We start from the raw sequence: 24,628 nt of genomic DNA, 5'->3' as shown, positions 1-24,628 counted from the left end.
AGTGTTAAAATTAAGAGTTTTAAATATTTTCCTCTGACTGCAAATTGGAGCCAGATGGAGCCACGGTACAGCTGCTTTCTTTATTCATTCATTCATTGTTTTTAACCGCTTACTATGTAATATATAATTACTATCATATGTACATATCCTAGGAATAGAGTAGACACTTGTGTTACAGTTGACATACAATAGACTGCAATAGACCTACTGGTGAAATGTGTACTGAGCCAGTACATTTGTTTTGCTCTTATTGTGGACAACTTCACACACTAAAAGCACCTCTTATATAACAATTTTATACATATTTTAATTTTTTACATTTTTAATGTCACGTTAAAATGTTACTTTATTTCTTATTTTTATATTTAAAGCGTGACATGTACATTTGTTGTTTTTCTCCCTTTATGTATGTAATAATATACCTGTCTCACTTTTTATACCCCTTGTTTTGTTGGTCTTGTCTTTAAATGACTGAGAACCATGACACAATGTTCGTCTGCTCTCTATCTGTGTAAATGGCAAATAAAGTCACCCTAACTTGATTTTCCCAGACATCACAGTACATCACAGATCAGTTTGGTTTTTACACAGTATCATATTCTAATGGTACACTCAGTATGTCTCTGTCTTCCATTTTATGTCAGTGAGCCATCTTAAGGGTCTTTTCTGTGACTGATGAGCCTGTGTCCTGTTTATAGGATCTTACCTCATATCCTGTAATGGCGATGAGGTGCATGGAGTCATTGACAGCCTTGAGGATGCCCAAGATGGAGGTCAGTGCCTGCTGCAGGTCATCAGCCCCTTCACAGGTCTTACTGTACTTAAGCATCTCCTGTAGTTAGCAACACATAAACATTTAGCTCACAGCCATGACATCCTCCAAGAGGGTGGAGGATGCTAAAAAGACAGACAGCATCATACCTTCAGTAGCAGCTGATATTTGGTGATTCTCTGAACAGGCTTCAGCAGATAGGAATCTAGACCCAGTTTATGCTCCAGCTTTTTCTGACACTCCTGAACAAAAATAAAACAGAAAACCATTGTTTAAAAATAGAACGCACAAATGAACGTTTAGTTAAAAAGCTGGATGTGCTGACAGTTTGTCCACCTGGAAGAAGGCGCAGTCTGAGCACTGCCTCCACAGGCTTTCAGAGCGAGGCTTGTTGTGACAGTACTTCTCATAGATCTCCAGGTCGGTCATCTGAGGAAGGAAAACAATTTCTATGTAAGAAACCTTCTCATCAGAGGAAGTCTTTGCTGAAATCCTCATAATTCACTCACCCTCTCTAGAAAACACCTTCCAACCAGCTCGGGGCAGTCAGTGTACTGCTCCAGCTCTCTCAGGAACGTCCTGGAAACGACAAAATCATGACGGAAGAGCGAAGATTAGAAAGAACGAAAGAGAAGATTATTGATAAAAAATGCTGATAAACTTTAAACTCTCAAATCACAATGCAGGTATCATCACTGACAGCCAGAGGACGCTCATTCACCTCTTATGGAAATGGTAGATTTCTGGCATGTTACCAAACAGAACCTCCTTTTTGTTCTGCAGAGGAGCAGGGATGAGGTGGGCCATTGCTGGATTATCCATCTCAGAGGCATATCCCTGCAAGGCACAAAAACAACACATGACATTCGAGGCACAAGTAAAAGACAGAGAATAGTAAACCTTTTGTGGAGTGGATTTAGTCACCTGTAATACACAGAGCAGCTCCTCCACGTAGGCTCTCTCAGTTTCCAGCAGCTCGTTCATAACATGTCTGAGAGAGAGAGAAAGAAAGGCAGAAAGAGAGATCAAACAAAGGAAATGCTGCAGGCACACTCAGGAAAGATTGATGCATAATGCTATTGATAATGAGATGACTGTTTTCTCACAGTCCATCTGCTGTGTAATTTGATTACAGATGAAAGAGTTACTCACCTCCTGAGCACTGCCAGGTTCTCCTCCTCCTCTGACAGAGAGGCATGTCTGCTGTTACTGTCTCCATCCTGCAGTTGGCCGTTTCCCTTGGGAAAAAAAACCCCAAAAAGAAACATTGGATCATCATGATAAGCGATAGACGACACAAACTTTAGAGAACAACTGGGAGACAGCATGTACTATAGACAACACTGCACTCACTTTCTCACAGTTTCCAGAGTTTCCCTCTGAGCAGTTTTTCTCTTGCTGTGCTCGGTGTGCTGCGGCAGAGGAAGAGGAGAGTGTAGAGAAGAGAGAATTAAAGTTATTATTAGAACATGAGTGATGAAAAAGTGATATAGTATAAGTGAATTTGCTTATGAATTTTTATTTTGTTATAAATTACCTTAATGTAATAAGATATTGATCTTGATCAACTTGAAAACTGTTTATTTCTCTTTTTGATGCTAGCAACTGATGGTGGCACTGTGATTAAAATATAAAATTTTAATTCTAAAAAAGTAAATATGGAAATATCCTCAGAATCTGAAATATTTCATTTTTAAATTTAACTATCTGTCACTTTATCGTCTACAATAAATTTAAAATCACAATGTAAGACTGAACCCAAGTTTCCTAAGAACCATGAGATCCATTTACTCTGTCAGGTGTTCATGGGTTTGAAACATAGGTTAGAGTCTGAAACTGTGCTTATGAGGGTTATACATAATGTGTATAGCATTAGGGTCAGGCAAAGAATAAAGAGGATAAAAAAGTCAGTAAAGGGGTTCCCTTGTGTGAAATAAATATAGTCCATGTGTGGACTTATGGAGACTGACCAGGGGAGCTGAGAGGAGATTTGATGAAGGCTTCAGGCCTGGGGGCTACCGGCTGCACCGGCCTGGTCTGTTTGGCTGCGAGCTTCTTCAGGCTGACCCTCCTCTTATCAAACATCTCCTGCATGGACCCCTGCTTCTGGAAAACCTTCTCCACTTGGTCCTGCTCAGCACATGAAGTCATCAGGGAGAGTGTCAACACCCGACATGTAATAACATGTAATACTGGTGTGAAACAGATATTACTAATAATAATCTGGACATTGATACTGTAGTATCTGTTTACAATAACTGTCATAATCAATTTGATGATTACTTATAAATATTTTAAAATGCAACACATTAACTCTTGGGTTGGTCCTCTTACCCTGAGCTGCTGGTTGAGCACTGCCTCATAATCTGTCCAGATGGTACTGAGGTCTGTCAGTCGGTTCTGGCCTGCATTATCCAGGTAACGCTCCAGCTCCTGCAGAGCTAGCTCCGCCCCCTCATGTGATTGACACTTGTCTACTGGCTGAGAGGCCAGCAGGTATATACCATCATCACACCACTTAGAAGCCTGTAGAGGACAGGAAGGGAGGAAGAATTGGTGAGAAACAACAAACGAGACAAGGAATATTGCAAGTGTCCCTGTATTGCCTTCTCACCCTCTCCAAACAGTGATGCAGCTCCCTGGCTTTGAGGAGGTGGTCCTTCTTGGCTGTCAAGTTGCTGCTCACATCTTCACTGACTGCTCTGAGCTCGCTGCATTTGGGCTGAATGGAATCCTCAGCATAGTGGGAGTTCTGGATCAGTTCATCACCCTCACGGGCCAACGCCAAAGCTTTGTCCAGCACCTCCTGCGGACCAGCGTGGAGCAAATTATAGGTTTACCTTCTCCAAGGAGACTACTTTAACAAAACAGTAAGTTAATCCAGTTTTAACCAAATTTGGTACACATCTGGATGATCCATAAACATACAAGTGTCCTCTATTGGTTGTAGATTTATGTAATCATTACCTATTTGCCATAACTGTTGAATGCATAGTGCACAACATTTTTTTATGAAACTTGCACCTGTCAACTCAATCCTGAAACATTTGATGGCAATTTTGCTCAAAAAAAGTGCCAGACAGCAACATTTAAATTGCCAGCTTAAAGGTGTTGAATTACATTTTGCACAAAGCCCCAGTATTTCCAAAAAAACACGTCAGTATGATTGATATGTGCATTTTGATGCAGATCTTTAAAATGAAAGATCTTACTTTTCCAAAGTAAATATACAGTATATGATTGTGCAGCCTCGGTAGAGCGATGCACCCTGTGTGCTCTCTAACTGTAAATGAACCTGTGCTCCATCAGGCCTTATTCAGGAGGGTAGTTTGTAGATACTTTCATGTTTACAGTATTATGAATTTGATTATCTATATTAATTTTTTTCGTAATAGTGGCTCACTGTGTTTTATTTGATCCCACTTATTGCACAGCCTCTCCTCAAAGACATTATTCATTTGGAACAAAATGAAAAGTGTGAAAAATGTTTTCACAAGCTAAATTTGAATTAGTTTCCAACCCTCTGCTGAAAAAAACAGGACTGTCAAAATTCTTGGATAAATATGATTAGATATGAAATAGCACTCTAGTATCATATATAACAGTGATGTGCTATTCAGAAACAATCTGAACTGAGAATTCAACACAACCACATTATTAAGATATTATTCAGCTCTTCATTCCACAGTTAGACAAAGCTTTCATTGTGGCGGAGCGGGTATAACTTACACTAACTCTCTCTTCATAGGTGGTGAGCTCACAGAAGATATGGTCAGCGTGGGCTGGGCTGATCCCCACCTCAGAGAAGGTTGCAAGTTTCTCAGACACTTGATCCAGCAGAGCCCTCACCTGCAGCAAAAAAAAACACAGTCATGTTTCAAGTTTAAAAGGGATAATGTGGACTCTGCATGAAGTCTATGGATGATTTCACTCGAGCTAACGGTTTCCTTCTCACCTCCCTGTAGTTGTGCTCAAAGTGGCGCAGTTGGAGACACTGTTCCAGTTTGGTCTGGTGCCTCACCCAAAACTCATCGAAAGCCCTTTCTGTCTCGTCCAGCTGAGACAGCAGTCTGACAGAGGAGCAAGAGATTAGTTAGATTGTAAAAAAAACAGGCAGTTGAGCAGAGAAAAAGCAGTGGAGAAGAAATGAATAAAATAGAAAATGCTCCAGGAAGGCTGACAGAGGTATTTGTATATTCTTGTTTTTCTGTGTGTATGCGTGTGTGCTTGCTATGTAGACCTAATGCCAGTTGACATGAAACTCAGTGCCCTCAGTGTTGCTTAAAATACTGACTGATCTCAAAGCACACTGCCTTGCCCACTATTATTTGTAACTGTACTGATGGGCAGAGATCAGACAGCCATGAACAAATTGACAGTAACAAACAAACATAAAGTCTACTGGGTTTATGCTTTATTACATGCATAAAAAAGTAATCTGCACCACTGAGAGTGCAATTACATAATGACAGTAGTTCTATACTGTAGCTCTTTATCCATTAACCAATTAGTCAAAATGTTCAAAAAAAATGACAAATCCATCCATCCATCCATCCATCCATCCATCCATCCATCCATCCATCCATCACAAGACTGACAAATGAGGAAAAAGAAGGCTTTTTATATGAAGTGGAGACAACTGAGGACTGACCTAAACTTAAAAATGATCTATTATCAATTAAAATGATTATGGAATGAATACCTCTGTTTTCTTTCAATCTGTGATTAGCTGACTAATTGCTAAAGCACTAGTGATGACCACAAGTGATATAGCTGCGCAACATCTAGTTTCACCGCCTTATCGTTGAGTGCCAGCTGCTACCCAACTGAAACTATCAGCATTTTCATGTTTTGCTATAATGGTTGGATTTGACTGGTTGGTCAGAGCCAGCTATATTGGCTCTAGCGGTTCTAACCTCTGCACTGTAGCCATGTTCTCCAGTTCATCCTGGTTCATGTTGTGGTCAGGGTCTCGCACCACTGGCTCATTAATGCTCTCCAGCAGCCTGCTGCCCTGTCCCAGAGCCACCAGCAGATCCTCCTGCAGACACACACAGACAGAATAAACTGCAGTCCAAACACATAACTGTAAATGTGTTTTGTGTTAAAGGTTTGTTAAAGGTGTTAACCTTCATTTTGTCTTTCTTGGTGGTGTGTGTGCTCAGCAGGATGGTTGTCGCCTGGGTTTCATTGGGGAGTTCAGTTTCTGCCAGCTCGGTCCCAAAAGACTGTAGGGTCTGTGCCGTTTTCTTTACCATCAACGCAAAGCCTTCAATAGCCTGATGCATTCAAGACACAACAGACAATCAAGAAAATACCAAATTTGCAAATTCTTTGAATCAGGTGATGATCATATAGTAGTTTTTACACTTTTATCAGCTGCATTTCTCATTGCTGTTGTTGCTTTTTATGGTTTTACTGAGGTCAACATTTTTATGAAGGGTTTGATCCTGAAGTAGCAATAGATAGGACATGTTTTGATGATTCTAGTCTTATGTTTCATCTGTACTAACTTCATTGCATGCATTCATGTGTTGTAGTTATAAAGTGCCTTGTAATGGCTGTGTGGAACGGTGCCTCAGTGCTGACTCCTCAGTGTAAAGTGGAGTATACAGTATATACATACAGTGCGGTGAGAGATCCACTTCTCGTGACAGTACTCCTGCGTCCCCCCAAGTTCCTGGGTCAGCTGGGTTCGGTCAATGTAGGAGTGCAGCTCAGTTATTGAGCTTAGCATGATCACCTGAAACAGAAATACCCCATTACCTACATGTTATTTGACTATAAATATATTCAGTCATCTTATGTGCTATGAACAGTCTCCAGAAATCTTTTTTGACTTTTTTGTCAGTAGATTGGACTCAATTTATGAATCTCAGAAGGGAGGACACAGGCCACTGATGGAATATGAATAATGCTTTTAGAAGTAAAAGTGACTGTACGCACCGGCACCTTCATCTTGAACTCATCCTTGTTGAACTTGAAGAGAATGTCAGAGAGTGTGCGCTGAAGGAGGGTGGTGGGCCTCAGAACCAGAACCAGCTGGAGGTTCCCAGGGAAGGAGCCCTGAGAAGAAAAAGAGAAAGAGGATGATGGAGACTGTCACTTATGTAACAGAGCAGACTGGATCCTCCTCCACCCTGAGTAGAAAATATGTGCATCACACTTCAGCAGGTCTGCTCTTTCAGCAGACAGCCTGCACTTATATTATTCCCTCCTTTTGTCTCTCCCTCTGTCTCCCATGTGAAAACTCTCACTTAAAACACATCCAAGCATGTGCAGAAGCGTGTGAAGTGCAGGGGAACGGGAAAGATTCGGGATGCAGGAGACCGTCCTGTGGCAGGGACATTAATCTTCCCTGAGATGTTTCTGCATGAATAATGAGGCACAAAGAATCGACACCAACTCATACCGGTACATGTGAGCAGGCACATGTGCTCTGATTTTTCATTACCCAGCTGGCATTATTAGCACTTATAATAGCATTTGTTAATACGGAATGATGCACGAAGTAATCTTTTGAAAAATAACATCCTCCTACGAGCATGCCATCCTAACTAAGCAAAAACTTTGCATATTTATCATACTATGCAGTTACCACACACTCAGCTCAGCCAATAGAACCAATAAAATGCCAATTAAAATGTCACGATTGACACCCACTGACAGACTAAGAACTGCTGTGAGAGCAGTTGGATGATAGTTGAGGGAGGACACTGCTCTCCCCTCCTGAGGAAATGCGATTGTTAATACAACTTTAATTAGCTAATGACCTAAACGGCTGGTTCGCCTGACTGGCTGTCCTCCCCGAGCGAGTTGGGGAATGCTGCTCCAAGCAGAAATGACAATGAATACATTGTCAATAAAAACCACTTGGGATAGGTACTGTTAATGGAATTAATAAATCAATTCAAGTGTTCGTCCTCACTGACCTGCCAGCACAAGCAGGAGCACTGTGTTGAAAATAGTCACACACCATCTAGTGATATGGAAATTACTGCAGGACATACTGCTGTTATATCATGGCAGTCATAGGTGCTACCATACAACAATAACCTATTATATTCAGTGTAGTTATGGGTAGGGTTTACATTTTTCAGCACACTCAGAAATGGCTTCTTAAAGGAGAAGTCTGGTGATATTTGATATTTTTAACAAATCCCATGAAAAGACCAAAACCAACAATGATCCCTACTAACATCTGTCTTTGTGTAGCCAAAGCCTGATACATCTTATTCCTCTGTGCCATAGAGCTCCATTATTGCTCAAAAACTATTAAAAACACATAAAAAACTAGGTGACTTTTTCCTTCATTATGATGAACATGGGTACTGAAAGACCACATACACTATCCTGCTGCCGTAAAATCTTGTTAGTGCACAAAATATGCTGAGTCCCCAACTAATGCACTATTTATTTCTGTTTGAGTAATATACAGTGCCCAGCATTATTCAGCCTTTTTTTAAAGATGAAAGTATATAGTCATTACCCAGATTTCAGTATGAATGAATGAGCTCGGGGCTGGGCCAGGTTAGAGAAGTCGAAAAGTAATGAGAGACGGACTAACGAGCATGGGATTTGTTGACAACAACAATATAGAATATCATGAGCCTTATCCTTTAAATATATATTGTAGCTTCTAGCCATTCAAGCGTGCTGCTTGGATCTGCGGTTTCTGGCAGTCATGGTCATGGTCTACTTGTTCTTTGTTCTTTGTCAAACATGCACACACACACATACACACACACACATACACACACAAACACAAAGAGACAAGAGAGGAGGGTATGCTTTAAAGACTGAGACAGTATCACTACAGTCTATAAACACACTTCTTGTCTGTCATCAGCTCAAACCCAGCCAAGCAAGGAGCCGGGTAGCTTTCGCTGAAACACACTGACCCACTTTTACATATGCATAGTGTGTGCTTGTAGAAATAGACACACAAAAGGAAAAAAGACAAAGAGAATCATTCGACAGCATCCTCACATATTCAGACTCTCTCTCTCTCTTACACACACACACACAGACAACCACATCCATGTAAACACTGACTCCACTACAAATAGATACAAGCAGCTCGAAAAGAGTCAGCTTTCATCATCATCTATTTAGCAGCCTACAGCTGAATCACCCCAAACAGGACATTATTGCGGGGATGACTGAATGCCCCCTATTACAAGCCTGTCAGCCTGTAAAGTCCCCCTTGTGGGATTAATAAAGCTTGATTTAATTTGAAATGAGTGAGTGGGTCTCCCGCGTCTCTGGGGGCCAAGGGTGGTGATATTCATCTCTCATTCTCTCTCTCAGACATTTCATCTTTTCGTATATTTCATCATTTCATCTTATCAGTTTGTTTTGATTTATTACTTCTCTGCCATCAGTATCAATAAAAGGCCTGTGAGGATCTGCTCAACCTAAAAAAGCACTGAAAAATGCTATATTCAATTACTTTAACATTTGTATCCTCTACAAGATATTTGAAAAATGCTAACATCTCATCAGTTTATTGTGAAAAAAAAAGATGCAAAGATGTTAAAAACTGGACATTTTCTGTCCGAGTCCATTGTTTTGAGATATTGTGTGATGGGGGTGATCCCCCCCCCCCCCACACACACACACACAGAGCTGCCAGTGCTCTGTCACCTCCCTACAATGAGAACGAAACACAGATGAACAGACAGACGCTCCAGCTCATCACCCAGAAGACAACTGAGATGAGCACTAGTGAGCAGAAGTTGGAAACGCAATGATCACTTCTGATGCTCTACCACCGTATTCTCCTTACTCAGCAACATAAATGATGTGACTGATATCAGCTCACAAAAGGTGCAATGAACCATCAAGTAGCGATGAAAGAGGCGATAGGACGAGGAATTATGTTCTAAAACAGGAGAGAAATGTTGTTAAACTTGAAACACAGCATAGATGTCCTTAAACCAGGCTGACTGTTAGTTTTTTCGTTTATTTAACTAACTCAGTATCCTCACTTTGTTTTGGTCTCTTGTAAGATGTAAACACATATGTCGTTTCTCAATAATAAATAAATATGATAAGTGAGACAATTAAATGAATGAGTGAACAAAAGGAACATTATCTCCTTCTGTCTTTTTTGGCATGTGACTGTTTATTTTTCCCTCTAGCTATGGACAAACATGGCAAGCTCTGATGGTGATGGGAGAGAAATCAAGGATGGGGTTGGCTCATATCAGCCCCACAGCATAGTAGAGATATTAGTCAATCTACACTGACATGCATGTGAAGCTCTGAAAAAGAGATGGGGGCTCTTGAACACCTCTTTGTGGCCTGATAAACCTCTTCTACTCGTGGGTGAGGGTGCGAGGGGAGCGCCTTCTTAAATCTTTTCATCTCAGCAGTTGATTACAGGTATGTTTCTCTCCCACAAAGGCGAGTGCAAACACAAAGAACCTTTACAAAGTCAGACAAAGAAGACAGAAAGTAAGTGTGCTGACACGTCACATCCACACACACAAAGACGAACTTACTGCAATACGAAGCAGGGTCCCTTTGACGGCTGCCCATCGGTCTTGCCGGCGATCGATGACCAGGATGAAACCCACGCCTGTTGACGACAAACTGGAACACACAGAGAGGCAACTTAGACATAACAATTTCAAAACAGGTCCATTAGACCCTAGATTGTTCAAGGGGTGAGTACAGCTTCATATAACACCACAGTGAATCATGAGAGGAGATCATATCACCTCACACTGATAAAAAAAAGGATAAAATCACACACTGCAGAATAGTTTGGAGGGCCACAGAGAAAGCAATCTATTCTACAATGTATAGTAATGACAGACTTAATGAGAAAAAGACAAAAAAACCCATTAAAACTGCATGTGGTTTTCCTACGTGAGACAGTGAAGAAGCCAAGTGCTTGTTCACAGCTTGTTGTTTTGTTATGCTGCTCGTTATCCTCTTAGACAGCTGGTGCAGTTCATAAAAGGAGATACTGTGTAGCACCTCCAGATTTCTTGGCCATCAGCCTCCAGCCCCCTCTTCCCTCCCTGAACCCCCACTTCCCCTGCTGTCCTCTCTGGTCCCAGGAGAGAGGGAGGCTATATGGTTTACACACCACTGACAATCAATGACAACCGCAGCATGTGCAGCTCATCAGCAGTATCCTCTATGCACACCTGAAGACATGCACCTGAGCAGCTGAGCACTGTCAGTACCTTTAAAACAGAAATATCCCAGTAATCCTCAAGTTTTTGCTTTCATGTCCACCATTCTGCAGCTACTAACTGCACAAACAGGAAGGCAGCAGATGAAAAGAGTGGTCCGGCATGCAAAAATAAAAACACAGGGGTAAGGGATGTGTCTCAGAGGTGGATCCCGGCGTGTTGTGTTGTTTGAAGGGGAGGGGGCCAAGTGCTTCAGACTATCACAGCGTTCAGCTCCACTCCCCCTGCATTCTGCATCTAACAGCCATCCAATGAGGTGCTGGGAGCTGCTGGGACACAAGCCTATCACAGGGTGGCTGCAAAGTGATGAGCAGCTCTAGCAGCCAGCCAGCAGGTCTTTACAGATGTGCGGGAGGGGACAAGCTCTAAGAGGATGCAACTGTAAGTATGAGAGTTTCAGTTATTAGGAAAATACGGAATGTTTATCCATGTTTGCCCCACTACTTTACACTCTCACTGTAACATTTACATTCATGGAGGTGCTTATCATCCTTTTTGGTCTCTGCACTTTCCTTCCCCTTTCATCTTTTCCTTTTCCACCACCTCCACTTCTTGGCTCGGCGCTCAATCTATACACACTCTCACAGTTATTCAGGCTTTCAAAGCAGAAACTGCTTTACATCTCAGCCGCAGAGGAGAAGGAGGAGGAAGAGGGGGAGGGGGAGGGGGAGAGTGGGACAAGAGCCTTTCTGCCTTTGCTGCTAAGATGAGAGGGTGGTTTATGGTGAACATACAGCACCTGAGGTTGAAAAAAGAAGAGGGAGAATGATGAAATGGCCTTCTGCTGCCGCTGCTGAACCACAATGGCCCAAACTGTGTGTCAGCTGCTATTGCTGGTGTTCCATAATACAAGTCACGATACAATAATACATCATGTTTTTATCTATTCCGTCTGTTTTTATCAAAGCTGTGTTGGGACTATGGATGTAAATCAGCTAATCCCAGCACAAATATACTGATGTTTTAAAAATGTGTGTTATTGTCCCCTATAAATGAACAAATAAATAATATATGTGGATTCAGCTTTTGGTCCAATTCTGTATTAACAACAACAAAAATACAGGATAAACAAAAATTCAGAATTTTGGTGATTTTGATTTTATAAAAATGTAAATATGCACATAGTCAATATAAATATAAATCGTTTTGTGTTGTGGGCACATATGAACCGTTTAATTTAAATATTCATAGAAATCATCTGGTTAAGTTGTGGTTGCACATGCATGAGTGTCTTAATAATAATTGGATTTCTCAGGTCAGAGTGTGTAGAAGCAATGCAAGCTGTGTGTTGAGCTGTGAAAAAGCTCTGCCTAATGGCTATGCAGTGATGAGGGAGATTTGCTGCATGAATGCATATGCAGACATAGCAACACACACGCTGCTACACCCTCCCCTTCTTCTGTGAACAGAGCAGAGAAAATGACTGAATATGAGAGCACTGGTATATTAAATTAAAAACAGATTAAATATCCATAAGAGCAGAATGCATTTAAATTCTGGGATAATATCTTAGTGTTGACTGTATCTCTTTAACATAAACCAATCATGAACACTGGTGTGTATGCATATGTAAAGCCAAGGAGAGATAGGAAGAGGAGGGAGAGAGATGGGAACATGGTTCCCATTTAGTTACTGAGTTTGTTTGTAGATGCAAAGTCTAAAATAAATGAATTAGGATCCAGAAAATCATATGACAAGACTGAAATTAGATTATTACTCGGCACATCCTCAGAGGAACTCTATCAGAGATAACTGACGGTCAGTCTCGGCCTTAATAGACACAAGAATTTACAGTTTATATTTACAACAAGCTTGCACATGGATGGTATAAGAGAATTAACATTAGAAACTATGTCTACACTTAATATTGATCCAACGGTATTCCTTTCAAATAGCAGCAGCTGTTGAAGGTTGTGATACACAGATGTAGGATGTGTGTCCCTGGCTGTGGAATAAGTGTGCCCTGTTGGGTGTCGGTCCCTTAGGTAGCTCCAGCCATCTGTCTTTGTATTCTCAACAGCTTGAGGCTCAACGCTTTCTCACCCCAGTGGCTGACCCTCCTTCAGTTGACTAATAACCTTTACAGCCTTACCATGAAGGAGAGGAAGTTAGACACTCAGAATGGATGCAAATTGTTAGCTTGTGACCAGCAGTTCTCTGCTTGGATTTGGAAAGAACATCCTCATTACCCAGAAGTTCAACATTAATACAGTGAACTAATATTCATTGAAATAAATATATATGTCTTGGTCATGCTGAAATAGGCTGAACATATGATTATTCAGTTTGAACTGGCTAAAGCTCAAAATATATTGGTTCAAGAGCAAGTGACATGAGACAAGCTATACTGACATATTATTTTAAGACCTACAAAGACATACATACACACACACACACACACACACACACACACACACACAGTCGTGTTTCCATCACTTCAGAGGACCTTACATTGACTTACGTTAACTTCCTGGAGGCTTAGCCTAACCTTAACCATAGCCACCACATGCCTAACCCTAACCTTAAATTAACCCTAAACTTACCTTAACTTTAAACCAAGTCTTCACCCTAAAATTAATGATTTACGTTAAAGGGACTTGCTTTTTGTCCCTATATGGGAGGCAAGTCCCCACAACATGAGGAATACCTAGTCCACACACACGTGTACACACACACATACACTCTTCAGAGCAGACCATGGCTCTGCTCATCTGTCCAAATGCATTATTCAGATTCAAACAGCCAGGATCGCGGCAGTTTCTATTTTTATGCACTTTGCCATTGCAGGCAGGAGGAAGGAAGTGCAGGACAGACAGGGGGGAACTAAATCAAGAAATTGTGCGTCTAAAGGGTGAGGAAAAGAAAGAAAGAAAAAAATGAAAAACGAACAGAAAAAATGGGCTGGAGATGGTTTTCTGGGGGGATATTTGGAATAATGAATGGTCTTACACAGTTTCACCTCCCCCTTGTCTCATCTAGTGTATCCATGCATGTGTACATGGACAATCTGCAGAAGACTGATAAAGATTATTAATTGTTCATGTTATTAATACAGGAATCACAACCCTATTCTCTGTTTACAGATATCGATGTTGTGTACAAATCCTGTACAGACTACAGCTCAAGTAAAGCTGTAGGTATCCGCTGCCACCTACTGGCAGACTTCATACACAATGCCTGCATGTTTTTGAACTATGGGAGGAAACTAAAATACATGTAAACAAGCACATAAAAAATCCTCAGCCATCCGGGTCGAGTTCAGCCAGAACCTGAGCTACTGTGCTCCCACTTCACTAATCAAAGTTAATTCATAAACCAACTAAAGTTGATCAGCAATGTTGTGCTGCATTGTCAACTTAAACTGGGTAATAGGAGAGGATTTCCAACAAAGGCAGAGGAAGAAAACATTCTCACATTTTTAAGTGTTTGCATGTGTTACAATCAGCTGGTGAGGGACTTTACCTGGGCACGCTTGTCAGGTAGGTGAGCACGTTGTGAAACTCCCTGTCTGTGATCTCTCCAAATGCAGGGAATTCTGGGAACACAATGATGGGGCTGCCATTATCTCCTCGACCCCCTGAGAAATCACAAAAAGAAGAACACTGACATTTAGCATATAGGTATAGGGCTGCAATGAATGATTACTTTTTTATTATTGATTCATCTGATGATTATTTTCTTGATTAATTGATTAGTTGTTTGGTCTACACATTGCCAGACAATAGTAAAAAATGTCAATCACCATTTCACAAAATTTAAGATGCAACCTTAAATGTTTTTTTTTTAGTCCAAACCAACATTCACAACCCAAAGCTCAGTTTGCTATCATAGAGGACTAAAGAAACCAGAAAATATTCACATTTAAGAAGCTGGAACCAGAACATTTCAGCATTTTTCTTAAAAACAATCACACAAAACGATTATGAAAATAGTTGCCAATGAATTTTTTTGTCAAACAACTAATCGATTAATCGACTAATCGTTGCAGCTCTATATGAGAATATAAGAACACTTGATGTATATCTATATTTGGAACGTTACATATCAGTAAAGGACTCAAAAATACATAATACATGAGGTAAACATAAAACTACTGACTGTTTCAAAGTGCACTTAAACGCATCATGGCGTTCTTTGACGTTTTCAGTCCATGTGTTAAGGGCTCTGTCAATCAAACTGGTGAGGAAAATGTATTTTGATAAATATATAAATAATAAATAAAGGAAGAGGGCATTGAGTTTAAAGAAACTGTGACCACATGGTGGCACTGATGTTAAAGCTGTTTGGCTGATGAGTGGAGTCGGTACAGAAAACACTGCAATATTCATCATAACAAATGATTTGGCCTCACCCACTTCCATCCAAAAACAAGAAAACATATGCCGGTGGTTTGTCATAAATGTATTTTTTCCAATACACGGATAAACGGCATATTTCAGAATAACATGCATTTTGAAATAATGTATTGTAATGTGTGTAATGTGTCAATATGAGAAAAAAAGGAAGAATAAGGCAGATTATCTTACAAATATCAAGACAGCTGATTCAAAAATAAGTCTTGAAACCTAATAATTGAACTGGAAAACTGATCTAATTGATAAACTGATCTTATCCCCACATGCCTCTATCTTACCAAATATTTTTTTATAAGAAAATTAATTTTATGCTCAATAAGGATTACGCAACTATTCAAGATGGACATTTTCAAAATCTATTAATAAATGAGGTGAGACAGAGAGGTGAAAAACATCTCATGCTGCTGTTTGTACACAATGATCGATGTTGACAGCAACAGTCTCACCTCTTTTACACATACACACACACACACACACACACACACACACACGCTATCTCACTCCCTGTGTTGTGTGGCAGCTGCTCTGTCAGTGCATGTGACTGGAATATCAATCTGTCTGCCTTTTCTCCTCTCATTGCTATAGCAACAGCAAGTGCATGGTCATGGTTTCAACGTCTGCTTAGATCTTTCTCTGCAAAATGGTTTCCGACTCCGCTGCAGCCACAAGGTCACCTCTGCCACGCACTGAGGGGCCAGCTTTTACAGTACTGTAGGAATGGATGTAGATAGATTGAGTACTTTATTAATCCCAAGAGGAAATTGAAGTGTTATAGAAGCTATTTCACATCAATCACAAAAATATAATAGGTGTTTGTATCTCCTCACAAATATCTAGCAATCTCTACAACAGAAGAAGTGTGAAAAGACACTTGTGGAGATGTAAACATGGGATTTGCCATCACTTTGACATGCAGAGCTGTAAGCGTAATACAGATTAGGTGAGAAAATCAACAACTTGGGAGGATCCTTGTGTAACGGGAGCGAAACCTGACAGACAGTGAAGAGGAAGAGGAGGGAGGTGATATTTGAATAGCAAATCATAGGTGATAAGACAAAACTGTTCCCATGAACTATGCAAATATCACGTGGAGTAGTTAAACTATAAATGATTGACAAGGCTGGTGGAAGCACATGTTTATGTTGGGCTATTGAAGGAATAAAATGAAAAGCAGCGGATGAATTGAGGTGAGATGGCAACCCACAACAAGAGAAAATAGAAACACACACACGTCCCCATGCATCCTAACTGACAGATACAAAAAGGACATAGAGGTGTCACCTGAAAGAAAGGCGAACTGCTTCTTGAGGTCAGGGGTGATGTCAGCAGCGTGGAGGGGACTGCTGTCCAGCTGCATGATATCATCTGGAGAACAGAGAGAGAAAAAGCAAATGTTAGTGACACATCAAAGCTGACGATGTACAAAATAGCATCGAGTCTGATGTCAGCTTGTCAGCTGTGTTTAATTATTATAAGTTGGTTTATTTGCTATGTTTATTACATTCATTTCATGGTTCCCACACATAACCCACACATTTATATAGACAATATAAAGTGCTACATGGCTATTCATACTGTAAAGACAGAATTAAGACTATTTGCAAAGAAACATTTCCAGTAAACTGAGGCTAAATGGGATCACTGGACCCTATAATGAAATGGTAACAGTCTTCTCTTTGCTCATCTTTGCCACAGATGTGTTTTGTTGAAGGAAACATATGAATCAATTAGTCAAGTCACGATGAATGTATTTATAGAGCACATTAAAAAAAACAGGTGTTGACCAGATAGATGAGTAATTGTAACAGACAAAATTAAAACAATTTTATTGTGATATTCAAAATAAAGGGGGCTCGAAGGCAGCTGTATAAAGTCTGGGTCTTTAGCCGGGATTTAAAAATGATGATAGATGGGAAAACTGTTCCACAGTCTGGGAGCAGTGATGGAAAAAGCTCTGTCACCTTTGGATTTTGACTGGGAACATGGAACAGAGAGGAGTAGCTGATCAGAGGCTAGCCAGTGATTATTTGGCCAGATGGCAGACCTTTGTATGTTATTACATGTAGGAAATTGTTACAGTATAATCTGGAGACAGGAAAATACATTATTTTTTATTGTGCTCTAAGTTGTAAGACAAAGCACAGATAGAGATATTTATGAATATGGGAAAGATGTAGGTTAGACTGAGAAACACCAGCGTCAGCCAGCAACTAGGCCTCATGAATATATATTAAACATAAACATTGTCTCTATCATACACAGCACATGCACTCATTCACAGTGAAAAACTTCAGCAGTGTCTGTTAACTGAAAACTGGCCAAAGTTCAACTTGAAACTGAGAACAAAACAGATCAATAGAGAAAAATTGGCAAAGTACAGTTGTTTACCGTAAGATGATATCGCTACTACTCTGCTGTGTGTCTCTCACCATCTGTCTTCATTTAGATACACACATCCTATTATTTTACACTTTACAAGGTGAGTAATTTTATATTTAGACGTCATATCGAGAGGCCCAAAGGAAATAAAACTACACAGGTACATTGCGGTCAAGCACTGCTGTGAGAAGCTACTGTAGGGTAAACTCATTGTTAGTATCAATACTTCGGGCATTTGATTTGATTTGCATACACACACGTTAGCGACTGTTTATCAAGCCGAAACCTGATTAACACTCCCTGAGTTACTGGCCACATCTACCAAGCGGACATTTAAAGATACTTACATGTATTATGTCTATTTTTAGCCAATGTGCTCTGCAGTCATCTATGTCATTCAAGCTCAAGGACGACATCTCAAGATAATTAAACGTCATGGAAAAACATGCAGTTCTGGCCTCTTCAGCTCTCCATTGATTTTCCATTTCTATATACATGCACTTTGTGCTAACCCAGCCCAAGGCTGAAGAGCTGTGGTGACCCACAATAGTTCTTCATGCAAAATATAACTTCTGTTTGCTTCAAAACCTCATGTTTACACTATGATACTTTAGTTAAATAGGCTGAAAATACAGGACGATGGTGGAAAAAATGATGAAGAGAGGCTTCTATATGGACCAGAGATGTTTGGGATTATAGAAAGGGAAGTTACAGCCACTGTTACGTAAACGTGGTTGTAAACATAGATACGTACACTTCAAGAACAATGTTGACTTTTCATTTTAGTGTGACTGTTTGCTCTGTTCTCCCGGGGCGAACTACACCGAATCACCACATCCTTGCTATAACAGGAAATTATTCCATACAGTTCACGTCTTTCCAGATCAGAAAGAGTCCTTTATTTTATCATTTGTCATTCCAATAACAACAATAATAAATAATATTATTTAATACATTAACAACAGTTCAATTCCATACACTATAAAGGCAAAGCCAGAAAAATGTAGGAAGAAAAGCTGTTAGTGCTCACATTATACTTTTATGTGGATGCAGTGGACTAGAGATCTAAAGGGAACGAATAGAGCCTTGGAGAACTCTAGAAAACTCAGTGAACTATTATACAAAAAAAAAACCATGCATAAGATATGAAGAACTTTGCTGCCAAGACATAGATAAATACACAAACTGTCCAAAGAATATGGCATTGCACCTGTCCTGTGACACCTGTTCACCTAGTCTGGGTTCATTCTCACTGAAGCTCCTTGTAAAAACTGATAAAACCACAAGTTTAAGTTCACATACCATCAGTCCCTTCAGGAGTATCACAAAATATCCCTTATCATTATATACTGTATGTACTTCCCTCTTTCTCCCGTATATTTATACCGATTATCTCTGTATCTTTACAGGCACAGCCCTTTTCCCGTAAACCCTCCTCTCACTCCAGTTTAAACAAACCAAAAACTCTTGCTCTGACTCTTTGTTTGAGACCTATCAGGTGACATGGCCTCAGGGTATCACTAGACTGACATCGCCTTCTTTCGCTCGCTCTCTCTCTCTCTCTCACACACACACACACACACACACCAACTGTTTGGCGACAGGATTCATTCAAGTGTGTCTTCATGGTCTGGCATTTTCAGTCTCTTGCCTTCTTTAAAGCCTTTTCCCTCTGAGACCAGCTGGTGCCATGACTGCTGTGTCAAAACAATATCAATCAAAGGTTTTAGCTAATCAAGGGACTTAAAAGGACCATACTGGTGATTCTGTATGTATAGAAGCCCATTGGCAACTGTACACTTTATCATATTACTGCTGTCCATTTAAAACAGCAAACCATATGTTTTAGATTTCCTACTCAAGTACTATGATAATACAGTTGTGGGGATTTTTCTGACAACTCCCTCGATGTTCTGTTATCTGACATTTGAGAGTTGTCTTCCAGGAAACATTTGTTGCCAATGTTATCAGAGGAAACCCAGAAGAGAAACAAAAGGCAAATATGGACAATGTAAAAAGGCAAAAAGGTTGGTGTGAATTTGGTGGTTTGTTGCAATAAATGGCTGTTGTTTCACTGTCCTTATGTAGCTGTATCACAGGAGTCTGGACAAGTACAAGGGCAGATGTTGGTTACAAAGAAGATGAGACGCAGTGAGCTGTTGTTATACTTCATACTAATAAAATGACACTGATGGTGGTTTGGCTGTGATGTAATTCAGCAGCAAACATCAAGGTCTTTGATTTACTTGAATATACCAATGTAAAGAATTGTGTCCCTTCTTTCAACTGATTACCATACAACAGCAATTGTGGACTCATAGTGTGTTTTCTAATGTTGTCACTTGTAGTAGTTTAAAGTAAACATACTTATACGTTATAGTTATTAGGATAAAACATACAATTCCACTAGTCTTTTAATAGAGTAGTTTGACATTTCGGAAGAATACACTTATTTGCTTTCTTGCAGAGAGTTAGATGAGAAGATGGATACCACTCTTACTGTTTGTCCATATGCTGAACAGGTTAATGAGGTCACTATGAGAAGAACAGACAATATCACAAAATCTTAAGTTTATGACGTCAAAACTGCACCATAACAGCCTTTAGTTACTGAAGCAGGTGGTTTTAAATCTTGCATGACAGCAGGAGACCTCGGAGGTTGAGGCATAGATTACACTAATCTACCATATCCGGGAGTCCAAAGATAAATAGACACACACACACATATACAGTGTTTTGTAAATTGTACATATTATACACAGGCAGATAATTAAGTTGGCAGCTGCAACCTGGAATCTACACCTTCTTAACCCAGTGTGACTGGTGCTACACAATCACACTCATCAGTTACAGCAATGTTTCCTTTTCTTATCCATTGGAAATGCTTCCTTTGTTGATGTAGAAAAGATTGCAATAGTTCATCTGTTACAGATTAAAAGCCTACCTGTAACTGGAAAAACATTGTTTTGTTAAAAAATACCTTTATAAAATATACGTGGTACTAGAGCCAAATCAGTTTTGCATTGTTCCTTCTATTCCCACCAAACCTAAAGGGAGATAGAGTATGTTGTACCAGTCTTTGTTTCTATTGATTAGATTCCGTTTTAAGTGACATCTGTAGTTAACAGATATTGATTATGAACCACTGGCTGACTGATATCTACAGGTGATATTTGAGACACAGCTTCCTTTTCCTCTTTTCTTTCAGATTAACCTGGAGCAAGGGTGTGCAAACCAAAACGGCTACCTAACAAAGGTCAGGGATGGCGACATGCGACTAGATAAATGATCATATCTGTGATGTTTGTAACATAGTAAAGCAGTGTTGCCAAGTTGATAATGGCCACTTATTGCCTGAGGTGATCTGACACAAAGCTACAACTGTGACGCCATCTGCAGGGTGCAATCACATGCTCTCATGGACTCAAGTTCACACTAAACTCCAGCAGTTTCCACCAAACAGCCACACCTTGCCCCCAGCAACTCCCACACATATCAAATCAAAAGCAACCCCCCACCCAGCAATAGCTGCACTTTGTCTCCAGAAAGAGGCTATTCTTTTACTGAAAAATCCCCCTCTTCAAAGATGTCAGACTTCAGTTTCAGTCAGTTTTAGGGGCAGCTTTTTTGACCTTTTACTGCATCATATCCGCAAAATGTCCTTGACATATTCCTGTCTCTCCTCCTGTCCTACTAATACTTTCATTACTTCCTTCCAGTGGTGGAAGAAGTATTCCTTTACTTAAGTAAAAGAGCCAATACACTGATGCAGAAATACTCTAGTACAAGTAAAGGTCCTGCATTCAAAATTACATTATTAGATGTGTCAAAACTGATGCATCACTCTGTAGGCAGTAGGTATAGTCCAGTCATTCCCAACCTAGGAGTCAGCACCCTCCAAAGGGTCACTAGAGAAATCTGAGGGGTACACAAACCTCAGTTTTTGGATGATTTTTAAAATTAAACTACATGAGATGTAAAACCTGTAAAAATCTGTAGTCACCCTTAACTACACTACTATAGTAAGATAAATGCAGTGGAGTAAAAAGTAAAATATTTCCCTCTAAAATGCAGCAGAGTAGAAGTGTAAAGTAGCATAAAATGGAGATATTCAAGTAAAAAACATTTACGTCCAAATAGTACTCAAGTAAATGTACTTTCCACCCCCGCTCACACAGTATTATACAATTGTTAAAAGCCCCTCTGGTCATTAGAATAGAGAGGATGAGCTAGTATCAGATACTACTGTATTTCACACAACAGGACAGACAGTGAAACCCCTCCAGTGTCCTTTCAGATCTTTTTTTGTATCGTCACTCATCAGACGATGTCACAAGGATCTTATGAGAGACAGGGAAGTATATGTAAGAAACTAAGTTTATTATCAATGTCTTATTGTCTCTGAGGTGGCCCAAATTAAACTCATACAGTATATTTACACACACAGGCTACATCCTCCCGACAGGAAAACAAGGCTTTCGAAGGTCACTATGAGCGAGTAAGATGATGGATCAAATTATGTTTGGTGTTTATTTTACTCGTATTTGTCAGCACTGTGTTACATGGTAGATAGATGGATGATATCAAAGTATTTGCTGCTTTAACCTTGTAATTATAATGATAAATGCCAAATTGAAATTTCCTGCGATGCAAATACTGTAATTTCATTAAAGAACCATTTCCTGCTGTTTAGTGGCAAAGTAACACTGCTATTAAAAAAATACACTGACAATATTTTCCCAACATTCCCTACACACAGACAAACATACACACCAGCTGCTGGTTGAGGCGCTAATGTTCTTTAAAGGGCTTAACGATGGGGATTAGTGTCCACTCACGCTCACGTTTGTGGGTGACGAGTCAAACGTTAGTGGGTCAAAGTCACACAACTGGACCGCCTGCCACTACTGACATATATTAAACTGGACTGTAGCATAAGCTTGGAAACGTGCTTCATCAGGCCAGAAAGAGCCAACTTAAAAATAAAACTATAAGTAATGAGAACAAACTTGTTATCAGCTTGTTCATTAACAATTTAGAAATAACTCCTTCAGCCAAAGCAGCTAATTTCTTTGCCGTCCTTCTCTGCTTTCCAATATGAAACCAAACTTAGAAAAAAATCTTGAACTCTGAATATTGAACAGGTCAGAGTTGGGAGAAAAAAGAGCGGGGAACAGAAAAAACGCCCACAAGAAGAGATGTGGGGGAGGGCAACAAGTGGGAATAAAGGGCTTACAGTCATGGTCAGAGATAAAGCAGGGTTAAGATTAGGGTTAAAAACTACAATGTCCAAGGTGACGATGATGGTTAACAGTAATGCTGCTCAACCAGGTCTTTAATCAAACATAAATACACTGGGTGTGAGTAAGGCTGCAACTAATGATTATTTTCATTATCAAATAATCTGTTGATTATTTTCTCAATGAATCGATTAGTGCTAGAAAATGTAATCCAGTTTACTATCATAAGAAACCAGGAAATATTCACATTTAAGAAACTGGAACCAGAGAATTTAAAAGCTCAAAACGATTACTTGTTTATGAGAATAGTTGACAATTTATTTTCTGTGGATCAACTATTGACTAATCGTTGCAGCTGTAGGTGTGAGCCTATTTTTGTGATCATTCACACAATAAAACTAGAGAAAAGTAGGAAAACATGAATCATCTTGTAGAGATAAAGAGAAAAAAGACACATCTTCTCAAGATTCAAGAGAGCTTTATTGGCATTGTCTCAAATGGGGTGTTCGCCCAATCCCATAGTGGAGAGCAAAGGTAGAGAGCAGGTGAACTCAAACAGAAGAGGACAGGTGGAAGATGAGGTGTTGAGATAACAGACGCTTTGCCTACAAAAATAGATAAATATTTAGTCTGTGTATGAGAAAGAGAGAGAAAGAGGAAGAATCATGTGATGCATATGAATAAGGGGAGAAAATTTCAAACATATGGCACCTACCACACAACCAGTAGCAGCTGCGAGAAAATTTGGAGTATCTTTCCATCTCCTCCAGACAGATCCGTGTATGACCCCAACTCTCCTCTACCGGCTGCAAACACACATCCTTTGTCTCTTCTTCTTTACCCTCCTCTTCATCCATATCTACTCCTCTCTCAGCCTCGGTGTCTACATTCTTCATCGACCCTGAACCATCCTCTATCTCACCTTCCTCTTGAATTTGCCTCCCTCCATCTCCTCCTGGGCTTACTCTTCCCTCTCTTTGCTCCTCAGTGGTAGACAGAGAATCTGTAATCACAAACCAGTCCAACTGCTCTTCCTCATCTGAACCTACGCTCACCTGTCCGGCTAGACTCAGCTCTGACTCCGCTTCCATGCAAAACCCAGAGTCTAACTCAAGCTCTGCATCCTCCTCCATCAAAAAGCCTGAACCTGCTGCCTCCTCTCCTCCCATCCTGATGTCCCAGTCTACCTCTCGTACCCTCCTCTTCTGCAGCGCTCGTTCCATGCAGATTTGCAAAGGTATCACCGTAACAACTTCCCTCTCATTCTGACTCCACCTTTTCCTGGGCTCCACATTCAGCCTCTTGCTCTCTGTCTGGCTGCAGGTGCTCTACGGCCTGCAGCACGTCACTCAGTAACTGCAGGGACTTCCTTTTGCAACCTCAGGTTACCTTCCCTGTAGACAAAAGCTACAGTGTGGCTCTCAACCACACCCCACCTGCTTACCTTTATCCCTCCCCTAAAAAGAACAATTACCTGACCCCTCCCAGTGCAGCAGCAATGCCTCCAACCTGCTGATGTATGACCTCTAAAAAGGGATTCAGTTATGACTTTGTATTCAAAACCAGGAAAAAGTAAGCTAATGCATGTTATGTGACAGTATGCCACAGTTGTTAGGTAAGAACTGCAGCTGCCAGCCCTTTGCCCGGTGCTCATTTACCTAGACTAACAGAGCC

The 24,628-nt window shown here is 40.3% G+C and overlaps 1 protein-coding gene across 13 annotated transcripts in view; it reads right to left on the bottom strand.

Moving 5' to 3' along the window:
- mcf2lb (mcf.2 cell line derived transforming sequence-like b) overlaps positions 1-24,628 on the bottom strand; it is a 40,907-nt gene that overhangs the window by 7,053 nt on the left and 9,226 nt on the right. For 12 of the 13 annotated variants that reach the window (XM_042425385.1, XM_042425389.1, XM_042425392.1 and 9 more), the window contains exons 3-22: positions 16,617-16,700; positions 14,443-14,557; positions 10,279-10,369; positions 6,719-6,838; positions 6,399-6,515; positions 5,902-6,051; positions 5,689-5,813; positions 4,728-4,842; positions 4,502-4,621; positions 3,387-3,578; positions 3,107-3,298; positions 2,743-2,902; positions 2,126-2,184; positions 1,925-2,010; positions 1,697-1,763; positions 1,494-1,609; positions 1,282-1,351; positions 1,109-1,201; positions 922-1,014; positions 707-832 (exon numbers count right to left, since the gene is read on the bottom strand). In XM_042425385.1, coding sequence (XP_042281319.1) covers positions 707-832; positions 922-1,014; positions 1,109-1,201; positions 1,282-1,351; positions 1,494-1,609; positions 1,697-1,763; positions 1,925-2,010; positions 2,126-2,184; positions 2,743-2,902; positions 3,107-3,298; positions 3,387-3,578; positions 4,502-4,621; positions 4,728-4,842; positions 5,689-5,813; positions 5,902-6,051; positions 6,399-6,515; positions 6,719-6,838; positions 10,279-10,369; positions 14,443-14,557; positions 16,617-16,700 — 2,291 coding nt within the window. Of the gene's footprint in view, positions 1-706; positions 833-921; positions 1,015-1,108; positions 1,202-1,281; positions 1,352-1,493; positions 1,610-1,696; positions 1,764-1,924; positions 2,011-2,125; positions 2,185-2,742; positions 2,903-3,106; positions 3,299-3,386; positions 3,579-4,501; positions 4,622-4,727; positions 4,843-5,688; positions 5,814-5,901; positions 6,052-6,398; positions 6,516-6,718; positions 6,839-10,278; positions 10,370-14,442; positions 14,558-15,836; positions 16,045-16,616; positions 16,703-24,628 lie in introns of those variants that run through there. The other variant, XM_042425394.1, reaches the window with a different exon arrangement.

Source organism: Thunnus maccoyii, chromosome 11 (assembly GCF_910596095.1).
Source record: "Thunnus maccoyii chromosome 11, fThuMac1.1, whole genome shotgun sequence".
Classification (NCBI taxonomy): Eukaryota; Metazoa; Chordata; class Actinopteri; order Scombriformes; family Scombridae; genus Thunnus; species Thunnus maccoyii.
The sequence above is the reverse complement of the archived record's forward strand: the minus strand, read 5'-3'. Positions and strand labels throughout refer to the sequence as shown.